The sequence below is a fragment of the Nymphalis io genome, chromosome 28 (genome assembly GCF_905147045.1).
Source record: "Nymphalis io chromosome 28, ilAglIoxx1.1, whole genome shotgun sequence".
NCBI classification, from domain to species: Eukaryota; Metazoa; Arthropoda; class Insecta; order Lepidoptera; family Nymphalidae; genus Nymphalis; species Nymphalis io.
This window is the reverse complement of record NC_065915.1, coordinates 6,673,930-6,698,657: the sequence shown is the minus strand read 5'-3', so window position 1 is coordinate 6,698,657 and position 24,728 is coordinate 6,673,930. Positions and strand designations below refer to the sequence as shown.

The window sequence follows — 24,728 nt, the reverse complement described above, 5'->3', positions numbered from 1 at the left end:
AAAGTTGATGGTGCATTGGTAGGAATTGATTAATATTTCTTACAGCGCCAATATCTCTAGTGGTGATCACTTATTATCAGTAACAGCAAATGACTGTTTCTGTATCAGTAACAGTCATTTGCTCACCCTCCAACGTATTTCATAAATTAAAAAAAAGAGGACAGCAAAAAGGTTACACAGGTAAACATGCGCCACGGTAGCATGCGAAAGCGATCCCGTGGCGTTCCTCTTTAAGACGGAAAGGGTACCGCTGGTTTTTTAGTGGGTATTCCGGTATGTTCGGTGCGCACTCGGCGCCTTGGACACCGGTGAGCCCCACATACCCCCCCACTGTTCCCGTGGGGGAAACGCGTAATGCATTTTTCCAGCGTTACAAAAAAAAAGGTAAACATACACATTCTCTGAGAGACAAAATTTCGTAGGCATGAAACATAAAATAAAATATCACAACTTCAATTTACATATATAATGTATGTCCGTGTGTCGCACGCACGCAATCGACCATCTCAACAGGATACACATGTGATTATTGGACCCAAGATAGATCTTAAGAATTATCATAAGCAATGTTAAACTGTAAGAAAGCCTGTCATCGTAAAATTTATTGAAACTTATTTAAAAAAAAAAAATTACATAAAGTTATTTAAAAAAAAAACTAGGTAATAATATTAATGTTATTCATTTCGATTTTTTTATATTGAACGCATGTAATATTGAAGGTCACTTAAATAACGCAAGAAACGAGTGTTTCTTTTCCACAAAAAGAGTGAATGTTTATTGCCAGTTCTTTGAATATAATTTTATATTTAAATAATAAAAATCTCAAACGATATATCTTGAGATAAGACAATCTTGGCTCGTGCCACACCCGTGTGCATCGCCGTGTTCACCAAACCATATAGAAAACAAAAGCAAAGGAAATATTGTACCAGTCGTCGACAAGAAAGACCGCGAAACAGTTTTACTAACAGACTAAAAAACATATAATAAAAAAAAACAAACAAAATTATCAGTCAAACACTATACTTCATTTTAATTTTGTGAATTAAACAATATAAAAAAAAACAAATTCAAATTAAAAAGTGATATAATTTTATTGTATTTTTTAAAATTATATTTAAGTGACAAAATGTTACGTGTATTGAGACAATAAATCTGACAGCTGATTCAAGATGGCCGCCGGCTCGCTTCTCCTACTTGCTTTCTGCACACGGTATGCGATGTGCGACGATTACTTCAAGATGGTGAGAATCAATTATTTAAATACAGATAACAATCTCGAGATGGTTACGGTAAAAGAATAAAAATTATTGTCTATTAGCAATATATGGGGCATAACAAACATGCTAAGAGACCATTGAATATCATGAAATGAATTTGTCCATGCGTATCTGTGTAGGGTTACCATTTTAATCTGTAATTTATAAAATAGTCAGGATATTCTCAAATACAAAGTTATATTTTTTTTTTTTTTATAGAGTATATAGAGATAAATATAGAGTATATAAAGAATAATGTATTCTTTGTAAAATTAGTTATTTTGGCATTGTCAGTGCTGCTTGAATTTATTGCACTATTTCTATTTTTTCTTTACAAAAATGAATGCTGAAAACTTCCGGCCATTTTGATCCTAGGGAATTTATTGCTCTAAGTGAAGATCACATTATTAAACTAGATAATAAGTTTATTATGTATACACATTGTTTTATATCCAAACTATCTACCCAACCCGGCTTCGCACGGGAAAAAGGGTAGATAAAATGTTATTATCGTAATATATGTAACTCTATTGGTGTATGCGGCGCACGCCTGTAAAGCTACGACTGGGTATGATTTTTCCCGACATCTTCAACAATCGTCATATTTCAGTCAATTTATATAAAACATTAATGAATTTTGCACTTCATCTATAAATGAAACCGTATGAAAATCGGTTCATTAGTTTTTTAATTTATCGCGCCCAAAGAGACAACAAACGCGGTCGAGACAGTTTGTTTTTAAATATGTAATGATAATGTAATAATATTTTTTTCGGAATACCCTCCCAACCTCCGTTTTCCCCACCACCTACCATATGGGTACCTTCAAGTCTAGCGCGCTCCATCTTAGACTGTATCTCACTTTTCATCAGGTGTGATAACAGTCAAGCGCTAGCCTATACATTTAAAAAAAATGTAATTCGTAATTTAAACATGCTTTCAAAAGTTTTCTATCTAAATTAAAAAGAACCAGACAGAATCCGAACTCGTCCGATCAAATACGAACGCAGGGTTTTCCTATATCTGTGTATTTAAAAAATTACCTGAAATGTCGTGATCTTGTATTAGTTAATTCATTTGAACAGTTATTTAAATCTTCATTCTCAATAAGAAAATATAATTACAATCACTTTTTGATTACAGCTTGAATTATAAGACAATACCATGAATTTATATGAATAAAATAAAAAAAATAAATGTTTTCTTAATGTCCCCCATTCTTAATCTTTTCGAACAGTAGGATATTCTGTCAAACTCGAAACGTCAAATGTCAAAAATGACACGCGACATTGACCATAATAACCATAATATTTAAAGAATACACGCATCAAAATAGTATATCACCATACGTCGGTTAACATTTCACGGGTGAGTAACGAAGTAAGTCCTTAAAATAGCACCGCAGCTCAACATACAAAACGGCTGCACGGATTTGGGTGTAATTTGGAATAGAGGTAGCTTATATACTTTGATTTAACACATAGCTACATAGCACTTGACTCTTAACGCGCGAAAACAAAAACAATACCAAATGAAAGAATTTGAACTTTTGTCTTCATCCGTACATTTGTTCGGCTACTCGTAACCTAATCGGTCCCAATATCTAACTAGTTATTATATACAAGTAACCGACTATTGTTTAATGTAGGGCAGTCGATCCTATAAGTTATTACGTCACATACATACATGCGATTTCGAAACATGAATTCATATTATAGTATTTTTATAGGGACGTTACTTAATTACGCCTCTTTGAAAGTTCGACAATCGGCTTTTCTTAAATATAGTTATCGGAATATATATATTTTCTTATTTATTATATAAACTAGTAAAAATTAAAGTTAAGATCATTAACACTCCTCGAAGAAATGTAAGTTAGGACCTTTTGTGCTATCTCTATTTGGGCAATAACTTTTCGGACAAATTGGACATCAATTTTCGACCCTTAAATTAAGCGATTCGCAGCGAAAACTGCCATTACAGAGGTTTTTTCTGGTAAGATTCCGGCATAACCCTGTTACCAGATGCCTGAGTACATATAAGAGAAGCTGATAATGTTACACTCCGTGTCTCACGTAAACCCGTTAGACCGGCAGCTGATCTCTTTCCTGTCGTATTGGATTACCGTCCCATTGTATTGTAGGAGAAGGAACTGAGGAAAGAGTTTACATGCAAACTGTTTACATGCTGCGTTCAATAATCTAGAGGTAAAGACACACTTGTAACGGCCTTACTTATATGTGATTTAGTTAAACGATGCTGTCTTCTTCTTTCGAATGTCAAAACAATTATCACAGAAAGAGAAAAATCATTGTTTCACTGTCAAAACAAAATCAAAATTCTTTATTCAATGTAGCAGCATTACACATATTGATTGTCAAATAAGAAACTATCAATAGAACTGAGAACAGGCAAATTGGTATGAAATATACTTGAACCCCAAGGAAAGAGAAAGGTTACTTTTTTATACCTAACACCGGCACCCCCCCACCCTGTTTCTTATAATAAAAACCTCACACATTTATCAAGCCCGGTAACTGTTTAATTAACTATGACAGTACAACCGTTCTATAAATAGAAACAGCCTGTTAATGACCCACTGCTGGGCTAAGAGGGAGAGGAGTCTCCCTTTTCAGGAGAAGGTTTGGAGCTTATTCCACCACGCTGCTCCAATGCGGGTTAGTAGAATACACATGTGGCAGAATTTCAACGAAATTAGACACATTCACCGTCAAGCACGAGATGAATTACCTGGGTTTGAAACCATGATCATTGGTTAAGATTCACGCGTTCTAACCACTACGCTATCTCGGCTTTTTCGTTCTATATAATTAAATTTCTATACAAACTTAAAATTCACCGCATAAACATAATCGTAAAATGCCAGCATGTGATATGCGACATTGACTATAATAATTATAATATTAAAATAAGTTTTTTTTTTGTTTTTATTTAAGCACATAATGCATGGATTAAAAACTGGTAAGCTTATGTACTAAGGCATAACGTAAATGATACACGCTTCAAAATACCGTATCAACATGAGTAGGTTGTCATCATTTCACGACACGATGTTACAAAACAGCGCTGCAGATAGCGGTGTCATTATGTTCAAAAAGCGTTAATTAAATCTCTGATCACGCGACGCATTAAATTATTAAGCAGATTTATTGTTTTAATAAAAAAACAAATGAAAGTATAGCTTCTTTGCATAGATCAATGCACTCTTATAATTGTAATTATATTAATGCTGTATAATTTTTCATATGTGGAGCAGCATGATAGACTAAGCATCGAACATTCCCATGAGAGACGAACTTACAGTAACAGCCTGTGAATGTCCCACTGCTGGGCTAAGGCCTCCTCTCCCTTTTTGAGGAGAAGGTTTAGAGCTTATTCCACCACGCTGTTCCAATGCGAGTTGGTGGAATACACTTGTGACAGAATTTCAGTGAAATTGACACATGCAGATTTTAAGCACGAGATGTATTATAATAACAAATTAAGCACATGAAAATTCAGTGGTGCTTTCCCGGGTTTGAACCTACGATCATCGATTAAGTTTCACGCGTTCTTACCACTGGGCCATCTCGGCTCACCTATTACATCATAAATAATCAGTCAGCAGTGAGAAAATGGACTGTTAAGTCGTACCTTGAATCATACTTATAATTTTACATGAAGTTATCCAACATCATAACGATAATATCTAACCAGAGATAATATAGTTATGACGTCAAAAAACACGATTGCCCTGCAAAAAAACGAACTTTTACTTGTGGTAGGGCTTTGTGCAAGGTAATCTAATCTGGGTAGGTACCACCCACTTATCAGATATTCTACTGCAAAACAGCAGTACTTTGTATTGATTTCTGGTGTTTATGTTCCGGTTTGAAGGGTGAGTGAGCCAGTGTAATTACAGGCACAAGGGACATAACATCTTAGTTCCCAAGGTTGGTGGCGCATTGGCGATATAAGTGATGGTTAACGTTTCTTACAATGCCAATGTCTATGGGCGTTGGTGACCACTTACCATCAGGTGGCCCACATACTCGTCCGCCTACCTATTCAATAATAAAAAAAAATTAAGCCAGTGTCACTGAGGATGTAGGGGAACTATCCATCGCAATTAGTTCAGGTATTTAAAAGTTATAGTGGAATAAAAAAGCTCACATACATACATGAGCGTTGAAAAAATTACACTCCTTATAACCAAAAACTGTTCAAAAAGTTAAAAAACAATATATAAAGTTCTATTTAGAACTTAAATGTCCGTACCACCACCAAAGATTTATCTGTTGGATCTCCAACAGTTGTACATAACATAAATCGAAACATGCAAGGAGCACACCATTCCCAACCACAATCACGGAACGAGTTAAAAAATGTATATACAAATTAAAATAAAAAACAAAAATACTTAAATAAACAGAAAATACCACATACTCATAAACTCATTACTAGAGACAGTTTAGCTACAAGCACAACGGACAAAACATCTTACTCCCTAAGATCAAGAAAACAGAACAAAATGTATATTAGATGTATTTTTGTTTTAGAAAAAGACTAATAAAAGACGACTGTTTTGCATACTGATTTCGCCAAATTAAGTCGTTTAAATAAATGCCTTTATTTTTTACACAATAACTTAAAATAACTTAAATTATTCATAAGATGAGCAACGGTCATTAATAATTAACCCAAAAAAAAACCCAAACAATGTTTAAAATAACCAAAAAAGCGGAAGATTTGTCAACACAGTCATGGAACCTTAGCTAAGCGTGAAGGTTACCTTAATGCACAAAAGAGAACCTACTTACTGTGGGTACCACCATGACTTGTTTTTTGGGTTAATACACACAATTCAAATCTAATATTATAAATGTGAAAGTTGCCTTAAAATAACTAGGAAATTGAAATTTTCAAAAAAAACAGTAGGCATTTTTAGAAATACCACCAAAGGTTCTCTTAATTTAATTCAATATCATTATTAATATTAATTGAAGTTTTATATTTTATTTAAAAATGGTAAGCATACTGGTATATGAGCCTCCTGGTAAGTGGTCACCAAATCATACAGTGTAAAAAATATTAACCATCGCCAATGCGCCACCAACATTCGGAAATCAGAACACACAACACAACTATACTAAGCATTGCTATTTGGCGTCAAACACATTTGCATCCTCGATTCCCTCCAATGGCACGGCAATCCAACATGAACAGAAATACTTCAAGCGCAAGATGACTTACAAGTAACTTGAGTGTAAATTCTTCTATTTTCCAAACGATTTTATTAGTACCCCACTCTTTAACCCAGGACCTCGTGAACTATAACCTAAAAATCTATCCATTTATCAACGAGCCAGTTCTATAAGTAAAAGTGAAACTATCATTGAGTAAACGGCATATTTCGTCAATTAAAAATCACTTACCATAGCGAAACCTCATTGTGTACCGTCTGTTATATATAACAATGAACCGCTCAATTTATGTACTACTTTCAAATACCAACGATTATTTCGTTTAATAAAACATCTGATCTTTACCCAAGAAGTTGGTTAGAACTTTTCAAGAACTAGTTTTATGTGATGCAAGGCTAGTAGTGTAGGGTTTATGAAAAACCGCCTGGAAAGGCACCACAATGTCATCAGATATTCTAGCGCTAAACAGCAATACTCAGTATTATTGTGTTCCGGTTTAAAGAGTAAATGAGCCACTCAAGTGACATAACCGCGGGCTCTGCGGCCATATATCTAGCACTAGACCAACGGGGCAGTTAACTAAGTTGAGTTAACTGTCTATATACTATGTATAATTATATATATTGTGTATGGAAATCAACGAATACGAACTCTATGCTTTTTTATCTATTTGTTATTTAGCAATTCCGAGTTATGACGCGAGCGAGAGTTATTTATATAGAATACATAGGTATGCATTGTGTAATAAGCCTTACCTATCAATGTTTTTTAACTAAGATTTTTATCCCCCCTTTAATCAACAGTAGCCATCAGCAATTACCATCAAGATGACAATGCCAAGAACAATAATAATTTGCAACGATTCTTATAATTCTATTATTTAAAATGTCCTTCGTTGCGCGTGCGCAGCCACGAATTATCTTAACCATGTAAGATCACGGAGCTGCTACCGGTCATCATGATGTATCATCATTATTTATCTGAGTCAGATTTCACAAAGTCATTCTCATTAATTCCACTTTTACAGATATACTTATAAGATAAGGAAACTGTTATTCCTACCAGACAATACAATTATTTTCTGGGACCGAATTCTAATGATATATATCGCTTACGATACTTTACCGATTCAATTCCGATCCAACTTGGAATAATCTATATTTATTCGAATTGGAACCGAACCGACAATATGTTAACATATAGCGTTATGTCAAAATCCAACTTAATTGTTAACTTTTATGACAATAGTCGATAATTAAATTTAAGAATATGAAAACGGATAAACGGCAACGATCACGCTTCGATTCGATTGCGATAAAGTGACAATTTGTTAGTGGAATTTGCTTAATGTACAGCCCCCTGTACATTAAGCACATTTTGTTAGTATAAAAATCATAAAAATTACCGTCTAGCTTACTTAGAAACGTTTAACGGGTGATTAGTTAAACAATGATGTGTCTTATTCTTTCGAATGTTAATAATGACAGAAAGAGACAAATCAATGTTCAACAGAACAGCCGCTAAGCAACTTTGTAAATAAGCCCTTTTATATATTATTTCAATGTTTATCACAATCCTGCTTTATCTTTTTTTGCATTATATAACTTGTAACACGCCACATGCAGGAATCCTTATATATTCCTTCACGCCGAGCACGAGATGAATTATAAACACAAATTAAGCACATGAAAATTCAGTGATGCTTGCCCGGGTTTGAACTCTGAATCATCGGTTAAAATTGACCTTGTAACCATCACGGCTTTTAAAGTGTAATTGTTATTTTAATTTTATTGTGTTTTATAGGGGGTGAATACAAATTCAGCAGAAGCGACGCAGTTCCTCAGAGAATATGATCGAGAAGCTTCTGGAATGTGCTACAGGTAAGATCTAATGTCAACTTTTAACTAAATAAAAAAAATGTTTCAGCTCATAATTGTCCCACTAATGTACAAAGGCCTAATCAATAAACAAAAGATTTGGAACATTTTCTTCTGAGCTGCTTACAGCAAATTCCACACATCTTTCTCGAGATATATTCTTTTACGAGATAATCAATTGTTAACTCATTCTCACGTGAGCTACGACTGGGGTCGACTTATTATATTGAATTGAACTTTTCATTATAACCATATATAATATTGATTCGAATAACAATCTAAGTGTCACCCCAAATATTAAATTTCAAAGAATAAAAAGTGCGATTTGTTCCTTTGTAAAGATTTAATTGAATGAGCGAGACAAAGAAACATAGACATGATTATTTAGGTCAGTGCTACCCATTGTTACAGCCACGCCTTTATTCATATCCATAGAAAAAATCCGACAAATATCAAATAACCTATGTACCTTCTTATATAAATTAAAAATGAACCAGTATTTGTAATGATAAGTGTGTATCCATAAAGATACATACAAATAAAAGAAATAGATCGAGAGCTGCCACCACAGCGTACGCAGTAATAGTTTAGTGCTCCTCGAATGAAAAAAAAATTCCAGCAAATTAGTGACTTTTAGTATTTTTAATTAAAAATTATAAATAACATCCATATAGTTTTGTGGTTCGGAGATCAGTGTAGATAATTATCTGTCTACCGTCATAAATCACAATATAAGTCATCACAGTTTACTCTGTAAACATCATAAGTGACGGAACTGTAAACAGTATTGCATTTTTTCATTGTTGTCTACTAACTAAACTTTGGCGCATTTGTAACGGCTCTGGTAATAAATCCGAGAAGGTGATGGTTCAAACCCTGATGAACCACACATTTATTTCCACGATAATTTTAAAAATAATTAATTCAAAAGATGGTTAATACATGTGAGATATGTAAGGTCAACATAGGAGTCGGGCAAAAACGTATTAAGTGCAATAGTTGTAACTATTTGTTTCATTCCGATTGCGTTCATTTTAACAGAGATTCGAATAACGCTAGATTCACATGGAAGTGTTCAACTTGCAAAACAAGTTCTAAAAGAGTGCAAAGTGTGAGTAATAAGGATATCAACACTTCATCGCATAGTAACAAGTCGCCTATACCACAAGCTACGTCAAGTAGTCAAGAAGCTATGAGAAACAAAAACTTTAATGATTTATTATTAACAGAAATAAGAAACTTTCGCGCAGAAATAAATGCGAGACTCGATAAACAAGATAATGAATTCAAAAAGCTACAATCTTGTCTCATGGTGATGAATAATGACTTATTTGAATTATAAACAAAAGTCTTAGAAGTCGAGCATCAGGGTCAAAGAATCAAAAAAAAAAATAGAACAGAAATTATCTGATTTAATGTTACAAAATGAAATAAATAAAAGGGACCAAAAAGATCGTATCGTATTTAGTAACTTGGAGATATGCGGTGTTACACAAACTCCGTTACATTTTACTGGTGGTAGGGCTTTGTGCAAGCTCGTCTGGGTAGGTATCACCCACTCAAAAACAGCAATACTTGATACTGTTGTGTTCCGGTTTGAAGGGTGAGTGAGCCAGTGTAATTACAGGCACAAGGGACATAAAATCTTAGTTCCCAAGGTTGGTGGCGCATTGGCTATAAGCGATGGTTGACATTTCTTACAATGCCAATGTCTAAGGGTGTTTGGTGACCACTTACCATCCATTACCATTACAGTTGGCCCATAGGCTCGTCCACCTTCCTATTCTATAAAAAAAAACTCCTAATAATGAAAATCTAGCTGATACTGTATGTATAATAGCAAAAGCCACGGGAACGTCGATTCTACCCAGTGACTTAGAATGTGTATATAGGATGAAAACCAGAAAACAGCAATCCCAAATGGCATCTGCATGTAATAAAGAACAACCCACAACTGATTTGACATTTGCTAATATAGTTTCAACCCCAAAAGGAGAAGAGCCGTCACGCATATTAGTTCGTTAAGTGCAAGGAAATAAAAGGCAAAGTAATCGGTTCAGTAAAAAAATGGCAAAAGTCAAATTAAAGGGGGCTTACAACATTGGATATAGGAATAAGCGGTGTTACCCATAAAATTTTCTTAAGAGATAATTTGACATTAAAATCAGCGTCCCCTTCGTACTGTAAAGGATAAGGCTCGCGAACGAAACTTTTCTTTTGTTTGGGTTAACCCAGATTGCAAAATTTTAATGCGCAAATCAACAAAGTCAACTGTTTTTCATATAAACTCCATACGCGACATTAGTCGTTTTATATTATAACTATCTCTTATAATTTATGTTTATTGCGAATATACTATGATAGCAGAAATTAAAATATATTGTAATATATTTGTGTACTTTTAGAGGCAATTGCGAAATTGATATCGTTCAATTATAATATATTGCAATTATTATGAGGAAAATATTTCATACAAACATTTTAAGAAGGAAAATTTTATATTATATATTTTTTTATATAATATAAAATAACATAAATTATATATACGCTTAATTCTATAAAATGGGTAAAAAAGTTATAAATTATCTGTGCTGCTCAATCACAAATACTGGAAGAGACGAATTATCACACACTATAAAATATTTTGATCCAGACATAATTACTATCACGGAAACATGGCTATCTGAGAATGTCACGCTAAAAAATTACAATATCCCAGGCTTTAATTTTTTTCATGAACCACGATCAGGTTCGCAATCTAGAGAAGAAGTAGGCGCATATGTATGTTCAAATGTGAGAGTAAAAGTATTGCCAGTGGATTCTTGAGCACTTGAGCAACAGTGGCTTGAAATTAAAATTAATAGTAGCATAATTGCTGTAGGAGTCATCTACCGACCTCCTAAATTTAGTTTTAGCACATTTTACCTAGGCTAGATGACAATCTATCATTTTTAACACCAAAATATGAATACGTATTTGTAACTGGTGACATAAACATTGATTTAAATTCACAATGTATTTCTCAAAATGAATTTTAACGTTAATAGCGGAATTTACATTGAATCAAATAGTTAACAAACCTACTCGAGTCACGAATACATCTAACTCTCTAATAGATGTTATCTGCTGTAATGATAGCTTAAATATAAGTGAAATTAATGTTCAATAGAACGATGATTTGTGTGATCATCCTTTTATTACGGCATTTATACCTCTGGAAGTAAATAAACCAATTCGAAGTTATTCAGTACAGACCATTTAATAATTTTGATCTTGATACATACCAGTTCGCATCAGTCGATGCTATGGTAGTGTTTTATTTTTTTAATTCTGGGCCTTTTCAATCATTTTGTTCCTTTAAAAACAAATATCCCACATCCCCATGGATTACATATACCATTAAAGCAATGATGATAGACAGAAATGAGGCTTGTAATATTGCTAAAAAAACGAACTCCGATCGTGATATAAATTCATACAAACAATTGAGAAACACTGTATTTGAGGTAACTCAAAAAGAAAAATCTTTTTATTTCGCAAATAAAATTAATAAATTTATTAATAATCCGAAAAAAATGCACGGTGAACTTAAGTTTTTAGGCACTCACAATTCCAGCCTATCAATGTGATCCAAATAAAATAAATAAAATATTTCTTGACTCGGTACCTAGTGTTTCACATAATAATAGCATTATAAATAAGTATAACCAACCGATTTATTCTGAATGTGATTTTACAGAACTTTCCGCCGAGAGCATCTTGAAATAATTAATTCTATAATCTCTAATGCCGTAGGTATTGATGACATTTCTATCAAAATGGCAAAACTTACCCTCCCATACTCGTTAGTTGCTATTACACATATAATAAATACTTCATTACGCACGGTATACTTCCCAACATCGTGGAAAACTACAATTATTAAACCTCTTCCGAAAAAGACAAATGTGAGTCAGTGAAAGACTTGCGACCAATTGGAATATTGCCTGTTTTATCAAAGGTTTTGGAAAAGGCTGAAAATCAACAAATTGCTTCCTATTTTGAAAAAAATTGCATTATTCCGAAATGTAAATCCGGTTTTAGAAAGTCACACAGTTCCACTAAAGCGTTATTACATATAGTTGATGAAATTCTTTCTACATCTAATAATAATATGGCTTCAATTTTGATACTATTAGACTACAGTAGAGCATTTGACTGTTTCAATATAGAATTACTTCTTGCCAAATTGAAATTTTATGGTTGTTCTGATCTCGTATGTAAGTGGTTTTCTAGTTATTTCAAAGATAGATTAAAAATAGTAGAAGTTTCTGGCATGAATGTAAAGCCTACAAGGTCTAGCGCTATAAAAGTTAATAGAGGTGTTATCCAAGGTTCAACACTTGGACCAATTTTGTACTCAATTTATACGACAGATCTTTACGAATGTGTATAAACTAGTTTAGTCCACATGTACGGAAATGATACACAGTTATTATTGAACATCAATCCATATATAAATAATGATATAACTATCCAAAATGTTTATGACGATACCTTCTCAAATTTTTAGTTGATCGAAGAATCATGACCTGTCATTAAATCCACAAAAATGTAAAAGTGGATTTTTATAGATGGTCATTCCTCAGTTGAGTCTAAGCTAGCGAGGAATCTTGGGGTGAAGTTGGATGGGTCATTACGTTTTGAAGAATACATATCATCTGTTACTTCAGTGTTACGCTTTACTCAAAATGATTTATAAGTTAAGATCATTTTTGAGTGAATCAGCGCGATCAAAACTTGTGAAGTCCTTGGTTTTATCTCAGTTGGACTACTGTGATGTCCTTTATGGCCCCTGCCTTTATAAAAAGACTACAGAGAATACAAAATTCTTGTCTAAGATTTTGTTACAATATACCTCGATATTCGCATATTACACCTTATTTAAATTCCAAGAATATATTAAATATGAAAAATCGCCGTACACTTAAATTACATAATATCACTTTCACCTTAAAATGTCGTAAAATTACCAATTATTTGGCGGATAAGCTTAAATGGTCTGAAACAAATGAATCCAATTGTAGATTGAGCCGAGTTCCGCGACTAGTACTGCCTAGACCACATTTGCAAGCATTCAGAGGTAGCTTTCGTTTCGCAGCTTCTAAGTTTTGGAATGATATCCCGCCTCCAATTAAGAACAGTACTTCTCAAAATAAGTTAATAAGACACAATGCAAGCAGTGGCTTTTATCTATGCAAAAGACACAATGTGTCTGGACAAATGTGTGTGTCTAAACTTAATATACTTAATTGTTATTTTGATTGTAAATTATTAAAATATATATCTCTATTTGCTTATACATTTTAAATATTATTATTTTTTATTCAATATGAAATATTTTCCTTTTCCTAGAATTTAAAAAAAAAACCTCTCTGTTTTAGTAATGCTTGCATGTTTTTTATTTTAGCCTATTGGACGTGTTACAAAATTGTATTTAATTATTTATATTTATTTTATTAGTATTTGTTATTAACTTTTATTATTTAAGTAATTTTATCTTCTTTTACCTTTTACTGCACTGAATGCTGCGTTTGTGTTGGCAGCATATGTACAAGGCGTAGACTGAAAAGCAACCCAGCTGAGACTACGACATTTTCACCAAATTATCAAATATCATATTGTTAATTTTTTTTTATGGTTTTGTACCCTAATTTTGTTATTGTTTCTTTTTGGTGAATAAAGTTATTTATTATTATTATTATTATTAAATACATTCTCACAAATATATTCTGGCGAATATATATACTTTCTAACTTTAGCATTCGACCATTTATAGTTACAAATTGTAGATATTGTTCGCTCAAACAAACAAACACATCATGTTTTAATTTTTCAGGGTTACTATGTCACAGTGGAAATTCGTTACAAACATCACAGAATACAATCGACGTCGAATGCTGGAAGAACTGGCTTTGAGCTCCAAATTTGAGAAGTTATCATGGAGGAAGGCAGCTGCATATGACGCATCCAGATTATCAGACCCCCAGGGTAGAAGACAACTCTCCAAGATCCTACAAGCCAGCCGAGCCAGTTTATCTGACGAAAAGTTTACTGAGGTTTTTATTTATTTTTTAATTTAATTTAGGTAAGTGAATGGATGTGGACTTCTCCCAGAAGGATGAACAACAAGTTGTACAACAGATAAAATAAACTATACGGTTTTAAATTATCTATAAACAATGGCAATAACAAAGATCCATAAACATTATAACACTTTTATTATTTAATATATTTTATAGTAATAAATAAATTCATATTCTCAAATATACACTGATAACTGTCAGAAATATGGCAAATTAATAAAAAGTAGAAAATTGTTTACGGTTTCATCTTAGTTTCAATGCCACAAGACAACGCGTGTGTTGGCTATACATGGCAGATAATTCTGTCCTTATTAACAAATACATAGTTTAATTAACAAGATAATGGGCATATAGTGACAATAATATATTAAAAATAAAATACTGTACATAGCTCTACGTGGTAAAAATTTATGATGTACCAGGATCAAATTTATATCAATAAGAAATAAATGTCACGCATTAATTATGAAGATTACATAAAGTAAACGATGCTCTAACGTCTGGCCTACATTATTTTCAAATTAATAATATTATTCAGATTAATCCATACAGATTACAGAGGATTAACCATTTTAAACGATTCTTTTATTCACAGATCCATCAACTAATAAATGAAATGAAGGAGTTGTACAACTCGGCGAAGATTTGTCCATTCGGACAAAAGCCATACGACCCTCACGTCCCAAAAGTATCGTATCCCACAGACTTTCCTGAAACGAATCGTGGCTACCAACCTTACCAGCTCACAAATCAGCCATACCAACATTACCAACCTTATCAGGAAAACCCCGAGTATCCAAACTACTGTGACATGCAATTGGATCCAGAAATTTCTAGAATTCTCGCACATTCCAGAATCGAAAGTGAATTGCTGTACGTGTGGACGAGTTTCAGGGAAAAAACTGGTCCAAAGTTGAAGAATCGTTTTATGAGATACGTCCAATTGGCTAACGAAGCAGCTATTAATACTGGTAAGATATTTTGCATTCTAAAAATTCTTATTTACTAAATATTTAAGATTTTAATCGATATATACACATCACAATTACATTACTTAAAAATATTTTTCTTTATGTTTAGTATACAATATTTTGCTTAATGTTTTTTTTTTTTGAAATTCAACGACTTAACTTTTACTTGTGCAAGCCCGCCTGGGTATATACCACCCGCTCATCACATATTCTACCGCCAAGCAGCAGTGTAACAGGCACAAGGGTCATATCATCTATCCCAAGATTTGTGCTATGGTGATATAAGGTTATAAAGATTAATAGTTCTTACAAAACCAATGTCTACGGGCCACCTGATAGTAAGTGGTGAGCACTTAGGTTTTTTATTTTTAATCTACATAAATGATCTACCTATTTTAACGGAATTTCGTATCGTATTGTTTGCAGTTTGCTAGTGTTACAAACTTCGCGATTGTTGGAAAAGGACTGATAAAACTTATTCCTTATTTAAAATAATTACTACTTTTGGTTAGTTTTTCTTGAGAGTACAAATTTTATCATTTTCCAAATAATAATAGATAACTTCACATCAAAGAACAAGAGTTTTCTTCTAGAACACAATATGTGCAATGTGATTATGTAAAAAGAAAGGCTTTCCCAAAACCCAACCATTAATTTCCATAGTTAATGGCTCACCATTAATTACTATAATTTGTAATTAATTAGTGTTCCAACTTTAGGTTACAGAGATGCTGGTGATCAGATGAGGTCTGCGTATGAAGATCCTTCGTTCAGGGCGAGTGTTGAGGAAATATTCAACCAAATTGCACCGCTATATAAGCAATTATTTACTTATGTACGTCGGAAGCTGGTACTGAGATATGGCGAAACCAGCATTAGACCTGATGGACCGATACCTGCGCATCTACTAGGTGAGTCGGGTATTTGTGTTTATAATTCTATATAATTTGAGACTACCTCGTTGGTCTAGTGGATTGATGTAAGGCCGCAGACCCGGAGGTTCTCGGTTCGATTCCCAGGTCGGGCCAATAAAAAGGTATTGGGTTTTTCTGTCAAAAAAATCTCAGTAGCAGCCCGTGCCTCGGAAGGCACGTAAAGCCGTTGGTCCTGCGCCTGAACTCTTTCCGTTCGTATCGGATTGTCGTCCCATCGGATTATGAGAGTTAGGGAATAGAGAGTGCACCTGTGTTTGCGCACATACTTGTGCACTATAATATCTCCTGCGTAGTTGGCTAATATCTCTTGAGATTGGCCGCCGTGGCCGAAATCGGTCTGGAGAATATTATTATTATAATAGAAAATAAGGTGCAGTTGACCCATGGTATTCCAGCCCCTATCTCATCTGGCACCCCTATAATCCGAGATGCCCCATAGTAATAAATACAACAAATCTTTAACTATGTATGTTTTCAGCTATTTAATGTGTCATATTATTTATTCATATCATACAAATCTTAATCAATATAACCGACATGTACTAAGGGATGACGTCGTAAATTTTTTATAAACAGGCAGGACCGGCTGCCATTTCATGTAATAATGAAACATTAACTTAAACTATTGAAGATTTTATTTTCTAGACAGACATTTTTATAAAATACAATACAAAAAAGAACAAAATACAATGTGTATTTTGTTCTTTTTTGTATTGTATTTTACAAACATAAAGCAACACAAATTTAAAGCAAAAACAATTACTAATCATCATAATTATAATCTGTGGCCCGTACTCTAAACTCTAAAAAATTTCATCGTAAATGTCTGCGGGATTACGCCAGGTTCTAAATAATATCATATGCTTTAAATATAATGTTTATATTTTTAGGTAACATGTGGGCACAGAACTGGAAGTCAATTATGGATCTTGTGATGCCATTTCCTCAAGCGCCAAACATCGACGTCACTTCTGAAATGCTGAGGCAAGGTTTCACACCACTAAGGTTAGTTTTGTTTTAAAACACAGGTGCACTCTCTGTTTGTTCACTTTCATATTCCGTTGCCGAAATGGCCGAAAAGAGTTCAGATATAGGAGCCATGGCTTTATGTGCTGTCCGACACGTCAGAGAGTGAACACTGCCAATTTCCAGACTCCTGCTGCTACTGACAATGTTTCAAAAGCAAAATCAAATAGCTTTTTAATAACCTGGGGCTTCATACCCAGATTTGCAGCCCTATAAGTTACCCATTAAACCAACGAGACAGTAAATAATGGTGGTAGACTTTGTGCAAGCTCGTCTAGGTAGATACCACCCACTCATCAGATATTCTACCACAAAACAGCAGTACTTAATATTGTTTTATTCCTGTTTGAAGGGTGAGCGAGCCAGTGTAATTATAGGCATAAGGGACATAACATCTTAGTTCTCAAGGTTGATGGCGCATTGGGGACGTAAGTGATGGTTAACATTTCTTACAATGCCTATGTCTATGGCCGTTGGTGACCACTTACCATCAGGTAGCCCATATACTCCTCTAACCTACCTATTTTGTAAATAAAATCATAAGTCAAGTTAAGGTCGAGGAAATTTATTTTCTAGAATGTTCCAAATGGCAGAGGAGTTCTACACGTCGATGGGCTTGAAACCGGTGCCGCCTGAGTTCTGGCGAGGATCGATGCTTGTGAGACCTCCGCAGCGTAGTGTACAGTGTACTGCTAGCGCCTGGGACTTCTGTAACAGGATCGACTACAGGTTTGATCTAGTTAAAAGTTTTATTGATAATATAAAAAAAGTGGTATGTAACACATTTCATTTTATAACGTATAAATATATAACTAATTTTTTGTGCGAACTTTGTACGGATATAATACAAATATAATTCCAATAAGAGATTTATTAGTTATGAATAAAAAATAAGAGAAATAAAAACAAGACATAATAAAATAAAAGTCTTTCAAACATTGTTTTACGTCATTTATTTTCTTCTACTTCCTCATCATACAATTCGATAAACGATTGCGACATCCTCTCTTTTGCATTGAGCAATTAATTTATATGTTATTGTGTATATAATATAAGCGAAATGCCACTCACCACGAGATCTCCTAAACTATCCGCCTGATTGACTTGAAATTTGTCACAGTTACTTCTCCGACGTAGACGCCCACTAAGAACGGCTTTCACGCAAATCCTATCCCAAATATAATATTGTTTTCTTATTATGTACCCATTCGAAGCCGAACGATTAGTTAAAAATAAAATTATACATATAAAACTTATAAGCACTGAACTGTTATAGTATGTACTAAAACCACGTATATGTATATATAATATTATATTTTCAAATTGTTTTAAATTTAAGTATTTATTTTCTTTCTTTGTTATTTTAATTACCTAATGTCTCATTTACCGTGGTTACCTATAGATATGGCAACCCTTAGACCTATTAATTAGTAATTTTTTATTATTACTGTACTGTGTGTGTCATGTTGGTAATCCTAAATAAATAAATAGAAAGTTTTGGTAGAATAGCTATTGAACCACAAACGTATAGTCTAGTATGAAAGATACCTCTTCTTTTATATTTCAGGATCAAACAATGCACAGAGGTAACGATGCAAGATCTGATCTCTACCCACCACGAAATGGCCCACATCCAATACTATTTGCAGTACGCTGAACAACCTCAGCTATTCAGAGATGGAGCTAACCCTGGTGTGTGCCATGCCATCTTTTTTTCCATATTTATCTTTGCATAGTTACCTAATAAAGCTGCAAACCCCAAGGACAAGGGCTTTATCCTAATCCAGGCCACGCCTATTCCGAGGCGTGGCCTAATCCAGGCCATGCCTCGGAAAGCACGTAAAGTCGTTTTGCGCCTGATATGTTCCTGAAAAAAAAACCAGTAATAATTATTGAACAATATTAAAATTTCTTATTTCGTTCTAGCCTTTCATGAAGCAGTAGCGAACGCCGCGACTCTGTCTGTGTACAACCTGCCACATCTTCAAAGAGTTGGGCTTTATCAAAACAAGTGAGGATATAATTACTCTGTAATAGTAAGCAGATCAGATATTTGTAATGACTCGGTAGGGCTTTGGCTTGCAAGCCCTTCTGAGTAGGTAACACCCACTCATCAGATATTCTACCGCTAAGCAGCAGTACTTGGTATTGTTTCGTTCTGGTTTGAAGGGTCAGTGAGATAACAACTTCGTTCCCAAGGTTGGTGGCGCATTAGTGATCACTTAACATCATGTGGCCAATTTGCTCGTCCAGTACCATAAAAAAAAAAGATCGAAAGTAAGATAATAGTAAAATGGGTCATAACTTTTTAATTATAATTCAAAAGCAGTTTTCAAACTTGTATTTACTTTATTTTTAATATTATTAGACAAAAGAATCATCGCTAAACAACACTCAAAAAAGGCTGTATATATTTACGTTTTTATTTTTACATTTGTCACAGATCCCATGACCCTTACGAAGTCAGCATGAACTTCCTTATGTCGATGGCGTTGGAGAAAGTAGCGTACTTACCATTTGCACTTATGGTTGATCAGGTAATTCAACATAATTTAGTAACAACATATTAGTGCCACTAACTTTCGAGACGTCGGGATGTTGGAGGTCGGACGCCCTTACTTTTATCAGGGAAATTGGCCGTCGCTTTAAAGATTTGACAGTCGCTCCGAGTCTTACTTGGCGCAAAGTTTGTCCATTGCCTGTGTTATGGGCAGCTTTGCATCGGGGTCATTATTCAAATTATTAACTTCCTATTTAGTTATTTATTTATTTACCAATTTTATCTTTATCACTAGAGTTTCTTAGTAACTCTCTTAATTATAACAAAGGCTAGGTACTTTACACAACACATTCTACAGTAGTCTATATGATTAAAATATTCAGGAGAGCGTATCCACTCGAACTATGTTACCTCGTATTAGGAGTATTACCTTCCCACGGACTAAGTCCAATGATAATTACCAACATATTAAGTTAGACCGGCAAGGTTTATTAACTGATTATATTATCTTACGATGTAGTATGGGTAATAATAGCTTATTAATACTTGCATTAATACGATATAAGCGAAATACATAACACAGAAAAAAAATCATATTCGAGCGCTTTCTGATCATTTTGAATTTGACAGAGCCCAAGGTTGACAGCGTGTTGAAGATGTAAGGGATGGTTGGTATTTCTTGGTGTCTATGTCTATTGGGCGGTGTTCACCAACTTTCCTTAGATGACATATTTAACATTTCAGCATACTGTTTTAAATTAAGATTTTTTTTTATGAATTTAATAAGGTTATAGTTGTCTAAATAAGAACAGATTTTGATCAAATATTAAAAGCACAATTACTGGATTTTATTAAGCATGCTGTTGCAAGAGAAATTATTTGGTAATGAACTTGTCGGTATATTTTGCCCTGGAACTTTGATCACACCGTTTCTTCTAGAGCTATAAAGTAGACGTGCATTTGTTTCAGTGGCGCTGGTCAGTATTTGAAGATGGAGTTCAGAACATGAACGCAAAATGGTGGCAAATGAAATTGAGATATCAGGTATGGCTGTCCATTCTATTCTATTATTCTTCTTTTATTTGTATATCTTAATCTTATTTTTCTTTTCGACTGCCTCGTCGGTCTAGTGGCTAGATATAAACAAATCCCGAGGTCCTGGGTTCAAACTCTTGGCTGGGTGGATAAAAACTTACTGAATTTTTCTGTGCTTCTCAATAGCAGCCCGGAGTCTGGAAGTTGGATTATGAGTGTATCTGTTTTTACACACACTTGTGTAGTAAACTATAATATAATATGCAGTTGACTAATCTCACTTAAGTTTGGCCGCCAGACACAATATAATTTCTCTCTTACTTTTTTCAAGTAAATTGGTGGTTAATATTTTATTTATTTTATATGTAAAGGTTTCTATATACTTCTATGTCTACTAAGCAACTTTTGATATTAGGTTTTTCACATTTGTCTGTTAACTTAGGAACAGCTCATAAGTAGTGTGTGCGTTCATCTATTAATTTTTTGGATTTCATTTAGTTCACAAACATCATTCATCTTGAATATCAATTGATAATCATAATCAAACAAAAATGCCGAAGAAATATTTCTTATAATATAAAATTCATTTTCAAACTTATCGTCTAATCAATTAAGTCTAATTATATTATTATTATATACATAGTAACAGCCTGTAAATGTCCCACTACTGGGCTAAGGTCTCCTCTACCTTTTTGAGAAGAAATACTTCCGCATTTTTAATATTATGCCCAGCTATATAGGATATATGCGTTCTAACCACTAGGCCATCTCGGCTTTTTGGGGTCCAAATCTACAGCGAGAAATTGTTTAGAGAATTCAAATATATATATATATAAACAGTAACAACATGTTAATGTCCCACTGCTGGGCTAAGGCTTCCTCTCCCTTTTGAAGAGAAGGTATGGAGCTTATTCCACCAAGCTGTTCCAATGCGGGTTGGTGGAATATACATGTGGCAGAATTTCAGTAAAATTAGACACATGTAGGTTTCCTCACGATGTTTTCCTTCACCGTAAAACACGAGATGAATTATAATCACAAATTAAGCACATGAAAATTCAGTGGTGCTTGCCCGGGTTTGAACCCACGATCATCGGTTAAGATTCAAGCGTTCTTACCACTAGGCCATCTCGGCTTATTACATATACATAACTCAATGTAAATAAATCATAAGAAAAAATATATTTTTATAATAATCGCAGGGAGTTACCCCACCAATAGCGAGGACGGAAGCTGACTTCGACCCTGGATCCAAGTACCACATCATATCTGACCAGGTAATATTATATATAAATATGGATTCATTTGTATATCTTCGTGAGTTCGTTTCTTAAGTAAGAAGTAAAGGGTTAATAATTATTTATTAAGGGTCAAAAGCTTGTATTATTTGTTTTGTATGATACCTAACTTTATAGTTATTTTGGACATGTACTAAATTGGCTAAAACCATTGCATATACAGGAATATATCAAGTACTTCCTAGCAACGATCCTAGAGTTCCAGATATTTGATCAGCTCTGTACAGCCTCCGGGCACAGTGGTCATCTGCACGAGTGTGACATTTATAGAAGCCGGGATGCTGGGAGACTATTAAGGTAAAGACTTTTTCCAGAGACTTTTCCACACTTTAATGAACGTTAGAACACTCACCGGTAGCCCTACAACCGTTACTTGGTGGTAGGACTTGTTGCAATCTCGTCTGGGTAGGAACTCACTCATCAGATATTATACCGCAAAACAGCAATAGTTAGTATGGTTGTGTTCCGGTTCCGGTGTGAGTGAGCCAATGTAATAACAGGCACTAGGGACATAACATCTTAGTTCCCAAGTCACATCGTCAATATTTCTTACAATGCCAATGTCTATGGGCGGTGGGGACAACTTACCATCAGGTGGCCAATTTAAAAAGTTCAAAGTTGTTCCATTAAAAGCTGGTTAAAGCTACAAATATAATTGCCCTATGAAAGTTCTAAGGTGATTACGAAATACAAATTTTATAATTTCAGTGAGATAATGCAACCAGGAGCGTCTAAATCAGCTTCAGATATAATAAGGAGTATGACCCGAGGCAAAACTAATAGGATTTCTCCGGAATCACTCGTCAGGTTAGACAATCATTATATTTATATGCGAGATTTGTTTACTTTAAATATTTAAATAAATATATATAACTTTAAAACTACTGTTTAAATTTTGGCCAAAGAAATTTCCTTAACCAATTTTTTCATTTAACTAAAATGAAGTATTTATTTATTTATAATAGAACAACCAACTGGATTATATATTTTTTATATTATATATTACAAAGCCTTAGGTTACTAGGTTAACTTATTGCTTTTTTTTTAAAAGAGTAACTAATGATCTACTTGCCTGTTCTTCTCGATAGCCACATTGCCACCGGTAGCGCTTGACGACTCATAAGTACTTGTAAAAATCAAATATAATAAAAATATTTTGATTTGAACTGATTTCTTAGGAATAGGACATTTGACATTTAAACATTTGACTTTAAAGAATAATTTACATTTTCAGGTATTTCCGTCCGCTTGAACTTTGGCTTCGAGTACAAAACCGCGACGAGCTGATCATTGGCTGGAATTCAAACTACCACGATGTTTCTCTCTTCGCTCCACAAAAGGCATCCGCTCATAAAAGCTGTCCGTCCGTCTTGTTACTAATATTTTTAATTGTATTGATTTAGTGTTGTGATTAATAAATTTTGTTTTATTCTCATTGTTTTTATGATTTTCTCAATTATCAGGATTTTTAATTAATTTATAAATATGGCCCGACTTTGCCTTGTTATATTCATTTACAGCCTTTTTAATACCACGTGCGCAAAAAGACAAAATACTTCACACATCAGCTATTTAAAAATTCAATTGTATATAATTGAAAAAAAGTAAAGAAATCAATGTACTAAGTAACAATACTTAATGAGTTTTTAAGTATCGTTAAGACCGCAAAACGAAAGTGTATTCTCGCCTCGTGTTGTCAACTTATTTGAAGTTTCCGGCTCCTTTCCCACAGATGGCTATTAGGATCGTTTTTTTATAATATAATAATAATGTCCTCAAGACAAATTTCGACCAAGGCGGTCAATTTCAAGAGATATTAGCCAACTGCGCGGGACATTATAATGGTGCAAGAGTGTGTGCGCAAACACAGGTGCACTTTCTATTACCTAACTCTCATAATCAGATGGGATGGCAATCCGACACGACCGGAAAGAGTTCAGGCACAGGACCAACGGCTTTACGAGGCACAGGAGTATACACGCTACCAACTTCCAGATTCCGGACTTTTATTGGGAATTTTCGACAGAAAAACTCAATAACTTTTATTGGTACGACTTGGGATTTGAACCCAGGACCTCCGGGTCTGCGGCCTTACCTATAGCCACTAGACCAACAAGGCAGTCAGATATTTTGTCTGACAAGAGATTAAATGTAGTAATATTATATATATTTTCTTCGCTTAAAGTTTTATATTATTTATAAAAGGTAGTTTTCTAGACCGACTAACCTAATAAATTGTAATAAGCGGTAGGTAGTACTTTAATTGCTTAGAAACCACTGCCGCTTTGATTGTTATTATTTTAATGATGATTTGAATGAACTAATATATTTGACGACGTTCGCGCACTAATATTTTTGGACAAAATTATCTATATAAGTATGTATTTACAAAAGAAAAGAAGATATGTAGTATATCAGTTGTCTGGTTTCCATAGTACAAGCTCTGTACAAGCTTAATTTGGGATCAGATGGCCGCGTGTAAAAAATGTCCCAGGATA

General features: G+C 34.0%; 1 protein-coding gene and 1 long non-coding RNA gene across 2 annotated transcripts in view; both read left to right on the top strand.

Moving 5' to 3' along the window:
- LOC126779266 (uncharacterized) overlaps positions 1 to 24,728 on the top strand; it is a 156,929-nt gene that overhangs the window by 13,124 nt on the left and 119,077 nt on the right. The window lies entirely within an intron of this gene.
- LOC126779179 (angiotensin-converting enzyme-like) lies at positions 1,068 to 23,661 on the top strand. Its single transcript, XM_050503077.1, has 15 exons — positions 1,068 to 1,244; positions 8,267 to 8,343; positions 14,219 to 14,438; positions 15,061 to 15,436; positions 16,156 to 16,347; positions 17,262 to 17,376; positions 17,974 to 18,126; positions 18,965 to 19,089; positions 19,324 to 19,408; positions 19,841 to 19,934; positions 20,867 to 20,941; positions 22,135 to 22,209; positions 22,394 to 22,527; positions 22,939 to 23,037; positions 23,465 to 23,661. The coding sequence occupies exons 1-15, from the start codon at positions 1,173 to 1,175 to the stop codon at positions 23,631 to 23,633; spliced, it is 2,061 nt and encodes a 686-aa protein (XP_050359034.1). The 5' UTR covers positions 1,068 to 1,172; the 3' UTR covers positions 23,634 to 23,661.